Source organism: Biomphalaria glabrata, chromosome 16 (genome assembly GCF_947242115.1).
Source record: "Biomphalaria glabrata chromosome 16, xgBioGlab47.1, whole genome shotgun sequence".
Taxonomy (NCBI): Eukaryota; Metazoa; Mollusca; class Gastropoda; family Planorbidae; genus Biomphalaria; species Biomphalaria glabrata.
In genome coordinates, this window is record NC_074726.1 from 5,596,279 (window position 1) to 5,602,389 (window position 6,111).

The 6,111-nt window shown below is 33.6% G+C and overlaps 1 protein-coding gene across 3 annotated transcripts; it reads right to left on the reverse strand.

Moving 5' to 3' along the window:
• Nucleotides 1–443: 443 nt before the first annotated feature.
• LOC106062116 (GTPase IMAP family member 7-like) lies at nt 444–3,807 on the reverse strand. 3 transcript variants are annotated; one of them, XM_013220383.2, is made up of 3 exons: nt 3,708–3,807; nt 2,217–2,263; nt 444–1,655 (listed from the first exon to the last, which is right to left on the reverse strand). In XM_013220383.2, exons 2-3 carry the CDS (start codon nt 2,259–2,261, stop codon nt 501–503), a joined length of 1,200 nt encoding a protein of 399 aa, XP_013075837.1. In that variant the 5' UTR covers nt 2,262–2,263; nt 3,708–3,807; the 3' UTR covers nt 444–500. The 3 variants fall into 3 exon arrangements, with proteins under 3 accessions (XP_013075837.1, XP_055870039.1, XP_055870040.1); XM_056014064.1 differs by lacking the exon at nt 3,708–3,807 and adding an exon at nt 3,623–3,690; XM_056014065.1 differs by lacking the exon at nt 3,708–3,807 and adding an exon at nt 2,842–3,255.
• Between the last annotated feature and the right edge of the window lie 2,304 nt (nt 3,808–6,111).

The window sequence follows — 6,111 nt, forward strand, 5'->3', positions numbered from 1 at the left end:
TAGAAGAGCCGTAAAATAACTTTCTTATTTTTTTAATAAAACAAAATATTTTAATAACCACTAATTAATTAATTAATTGGATTTTTATTGTTTCGTGGGTAGTTATCGACAATGATTAATTGTACAAAGTTTCAACTAGTTCCTAGAATGGTAAGTGCGGGGGAAATAACGTGTACAAGATTGGTACTAGTCAGACGATTAAGTTGCTATTAGCTTTGTAAAAATCTTAGTGTAAACAGAGAGCCAATTTTAAAAATGTAAAGGTATTAAAACTATAAATTTAGGTTAAAATGTAAATGCAACTAGAATGTGATTAATGTAATGATATGTAAAGAAATCATTACCTAACCTATAACAATTATTTTCTGGCTTATGAATAGTCATAAATAGACAGCCACGTGTGTTTTGCCTAATAGAAACAATTAGAAAGGACCATTCATGCCATAAACCTAGGCTACAAAAAAATGCAGCAAAAATTAGACTGAGTTTTGAAATAGTTGTCACATTTTCTCCTTAATTAATGTTGTAAGATTTTTTGCACATGTGCTCAGTTCATTCTCCAAATTATTCAACATTTCCTTTAAGTTGTTGTTTAATATTGTTTCATCTGATAGTATATGTTTTATCACCATGTCTGCCTCAAATTCTTTCCTTACAGATTCTCTGAAATCAGCACCCCTCTGAACGTAATCAGAAAGTAAGCAGCTCAGACGTTTTGCTTCTTCCTTAAGCTTCTCTCCGTTTTCAGCCAAAAGTTCATGCTGTCTATACACTTCGCGAAGAGCTCCATTCACGTCCACAAGCTGTTGCAAGAATTGGCTCTGAATGTCAGACTTTTTACCAACCAGAATAAGCCTGCTTATAAGCGAGTCAATTTGGTTGATATATATTCTCATTTGATTAAAATCAATTTGGGATATATTCTTCAGAAGGGACATTATAATTATTTCGACATTTATTAGCTCATCACCTATTATTTTTACATTAGATAGACGCTGACGGCTAGTCTTTGCAAGCTCAAAATCTCTATTTGTGTACCTACGAGAACCTGTTTTCAAGTTCTCAACGCATGATAATAGCTCTTCTAATTGTTTTCTTTTAGTATATTCATTACTTGTGGCATTGTTGAAAAGAATGACTCGTTCGTTGCATTCTTTAGTTAAAGTATTAAATGCCCCGTCTTGTTTATTTAACCATTCCTTTAAAGTTTGACCTCTGCATTGTACCAAAAATGAATCCCCTCCAGTGAGAATTAAAATACAGTAATTCTTGACAAAATCTTTCCCGAAAATGAGTTTTAAAAGTTTTATGCTTTCCAGCTCTTCGTTGGTGTACCTTAAGCCAAACTTGTAGACTAATAGAAACGCGTGGTAACCATCGGGATTTAATATGACAGCATCTTTCATTTGCTCCATGATCAGCTTGGAAGCCTTAACTGGGTCTTTTATTGTATTAGTGTCCGCTACCCCTGGAGTGTCCACGACTTTAAGAGCATAGTTATCAAATAAAGAAACCTCGTACTGTATGCCATTAGTCACTGAATTAACTGAACTTGAAGACCTAAAAGACTGTTTCCCCAAAATTGAATTGGCTGTTGAGCTTTTCCCATGGCCAGTCTTACCAACAAGAATGAGATCTATTTGCTGCATTGGCTTCTGTGAAATAGAAACGAAAATTTTTTTTAAAAAACTAGAATGGGAGTTTATGTTATCACACGAACACAGGTGACCCGACGGGTCCTCTTATAGATCCTCTTCTCTAAGTCATCGCTCATCCAAATAAGAAATGTGCCTATATCCCCGTGTCTTTCTCATTTATTCTTTGGGTTTCCTTTATCTATTTGTAAATGAGTGTTTAGTGTTTTATATATTATTGCTACTTTACTTTTTTTCTGTCCAGAAGTATCTCTAAATTTAGTGATTTTACTAAAGATATTACTATAATCAAATTTGAATATTCGTTTGTTATAAATCTCACTACTCTAATTTATATTTGTTCTAGTATTTTTCAATGTTTTCTTGAGTTGAGGGATCCTAGACAGAGAATGCATATTCTAATATTGGCCTAACTTAAGTTCAATATGTTTTGTCATTGCGACACTAAATATATCTTCTCTTAGATAGAGAGTGCTTACTCTACTTTAAACTACTTTAAATCAACATACGAAACAGTATGTTGTTAAACGAGTTTTCATTAAATTAAAACTTCATACTTACACGATCTACAAGCAGCTTTTCTTCCTCTGTTCTTGATTTAGACATTTCTAAAGAAAAATTAATAATAACAGTGAATTATTACATCAGGAAATTATTTATTATGACATTACAAAATGTCTTGATGAAATGTAACAGAAGTTCTTATAGAATTTCTCCTATTGTTAAAGTGTGTATCTCATGATTATGTATATTTTCAGATTCTATGAAAATTTTAAGTAATTTCTACAAGCATATATTCAAGTCACTCTTTCGTGGATGGTAGGAGGACGCTGATCTCAAAATGGCTCAAAAGATTTGCCTAGTAGTTAACAGTTAATGTTTATCGCTGAGAAAAGAGCTAGTAACGTGTTAGCCGCAGGGTAACGTTTGACTGTTAATTAATTAAATTGGGCACGAGACTCTATCTAGGTGTAGAACCAACATGATGCAGTAAAACGTATTTCTCTATGCAATAACTGGTTCAATTTTATTGAAGTTTATGGGTGAGGCTTATATTTTTAAGTAAATCTAATATAGATTACATCTAGATTCTATATCTAGAACTAGATCTAGACTAGATATTCAGAGTTCCAAATTAAAACTTAAGGTCTAGTGTTAGATCTAGATATCCATATAATGAACATACCAATAAAAAATCACACAAGTATTCTTTCCTCGCTGGCCGAATAAAAAAAATTGCGTAAGTTCTAGCAGTTGACGGTGTCACGGGTTCGATAACTCAATTCTTATCTTATATAATACAGACGTTACTTCAAAAAAGAAGATGATTACGTCCTACGCGTCATGCATTTAGTCATGCATATTAACCAATGACTTAAATTCTGCCAAGTCACTGGTTTTCCTGGCTAGCTCAATTGAACTAAAGAGTTAATTTAAATTATTTTTAACATTATTTCATTATATTAGAAATTTAATAATAAAAGTATTATTTTCTTGTTTTTACTTTAACCAATGATAATCCGTAAGTAATAAAGTGCGTAAAAATTTCAACAACTTAATTTTCTAAAATTTAAAATATTATGTGTGACTTTACAGCTAGAGTTCTTAAAGTGTGTTTCTTTATCAACTGCGTAAAAAAAAAAACTTGATTACTGTGCACATAGTTGCACAAAACGCTGACCGTAATATTGATAAAACTTTAACTGTACTCAATGAGATTGAAGTGTGCTTCTCATATATTAGTGTGATACACTTTAAACAACACTCGATACATTTTTACAAAATTTAAAAAGAAAGAAAAAAATACTTTATCCGACTTTGCTTAATCCTGACAAAAGTTGTAAGAAGAAAACAAAATGAATTAACAGTCTACTATAAAAAATGCGAATTTTTTTTTCGTAATTTAAGATAAACACAAGTCCATTGAAGTGTAAAGCAGACCCAAACCATAAGGGGCCATTACTTACACTTTATTTCGAAATATTAAAGTTCAATAAATGTAAATAACATATTTTATCCCACAATAATACAAAGAGGAACACAGTTTCTTACCTGTTATATGTTTTAAGTTATTATTAAACTGTTTAGTTTATTTTATGATTGGCCTGTAGAATTATCAGAGATGGACTTCATACACACTGCTATCAGATAAAAAACAAAAAATTTCTTGTTATTCTGTGGACGAAACATGGGCGTAGCCATGCATATTTTCTCGTGGGGGGAGGGATTTTTTTCTTCCCGCTGTATATAATATTTTTTGTTATTAATTCATATCTTGTCTATTTAAGTTGAGTGTGTGAGAAATAACGTCTGAACACTTTTACCAGACACAAAAAGACAGACAGACAGTGTTGATATACGCTTTGTAAATAACGTATTTGTTCTTTACTCTATTATACTGTGTCAGTGCTACATGTTGAAAGCAGAACATGACACATTAACATGTTATAGTCACTTAGTCTTTCTGTGTGTGTCGTAGTCACTTAATGAATCTCTTTGTGTGCTGCATCTGTTATTGAAAAAGAGTCCATGTATAACTAATTTCTTTTGAGGATCATTAGAGAAGTTTTCATCTACACTTAAGTTCTTAATTGTTTTTCTTTTTTAAAATAAAGCTTGATAAAACTTGGTATAAATATTCCTTGGAACCGTGGAACCGTGACGTATGTATAGTAGCCCTAAAACAAACTTAAGACCCTCAAATAAAAAAAAAGCTGCCCAACTCTGTGAAAGTATTGCTATTTCATGGATCTAGGCCATGTTTTCATGAGAGAAGATCAATAGGATCGAGATATAAATCTAATTTTAAGAACATCACTTTGCATAGATAGTTTTTTACTTTGACACATGAAAATACAAAATATAGTCTATTGGTTTCATTATTTGATAAAATTAAAATTCCAATTTGTGTTTCAAAAGCATTTTTACATAAATTCGTTCCTTGTATCCTCTAATTTAGACGTCCTGACGTACTTTATAATTCCATTCATTTAACAAATCGGGTAAACCCGTTTTTATTGCACTTTTGGGAGCCGCTAAAATGTTTATGCTCGACCTTGCGATTTGTTTTGCTCTTATACATAGTTCGTCCATCGTGGTTCGATGATGACCACGTTTTGTGCCTCCTCATGTGGCTGGTGAGACCTATGTGAGCCCAGAATGTTCCACTGCACACTGGGCAGGTTATTCCAGCTGGAGCTGGTGTCGTGGGTCTTTCTTTTCTTCTCTGGCGTTTTTCATCAGCCAGGGTTGTTCTCATTTCCTCAGCAACCTGTGCGCCAGTTTTCACAGCCCGACGCCATGATGCTCTGTCATGTGCCTCTGTCTCCCAGGTGGCTGGGTCTATGCTGAACGTCTTCAGAGAAGCTTTGAGGGTGTCACTGAAGCGTTTCCTTTAACCACCTTGTGAGCTCATCCCTTCACATCGTTGGTCATACAAGAGTCGTTTAGGGATGCGGCGGTCTTTCATTTCTGCAGACTTGGCCTGCCCATCGCAGCTGGGACTGCATCAGGATTGTGTGGATGCTTTGCAGACCCGCTCTTCGAAGGATGTCAGTATCTGGCATTTTGTCTTGCCATTTGACTTTCAGTAATTTTTTGCTCTTGCTAGTTGTTTAGCGGTTGCTGTTGTTGTTGTTGTTGTTGTTTTTAAACATTGATATAAAATTTAAATCATTTTGCTTCTGCCAGTTTTTTTGTGACATTGTTTATATGAGTATCTTGAATGATTCCCCTTGACTAAGGGAGTGTTGTGATGTTATGTGTCATTTGTGTTAACACAGTGTGTAAATAAATTCACTCATGAATCTTACTTTATAGTGTTTGCGTTGTTTATGGTTATCAAGTGTAGTGTTTCTAGTTTAACAAGTGGTAGCAGAGCTGTAAGTAAAATTATTTATATTATCGATCTTATTTTGAGTACTAATGGCTACTTGGATAGAGATTCCATCATTTATTAAAGAAAAGGCATACGAATTATATAAATAAGAGTTACTCGCATGGAATGAAGTTACCGACTTTAATGAAGAGAAAGGAGCGATAGCCATCGCCCTTTCATTACCACAAAACAGTGAATCAGGTATAAGAGAGAAAGTGTTCGAACAATTAGACCTATCAAAGCTCAAATGTCTGGAAGACTTCGAGATATTTTTGAAGTTTCATGACAATAACTTGGCCAAAGACATTACAAAATTTGACGAGTTCGAAGATTTTAAACAGGGGGAAAACCAGTCCATACAGGATTTCATAGCAGACTTTGACACAAGATATAGAAAAATAGAGAAGAAAAAAGATGAAGCTGTTACCTGAGATTCTGGCCTTCAAGTTACTAAGGAATGCAAGAATAACTCGAAACGAATAATAATGAATAACGCCAATAAGGAGACGTTGTCTGAAGAAGCTAAGTCATCTCTAAAAAAGTTTAAGGGAGAAGAAAGTAAACTGGAAGACCAAGAGG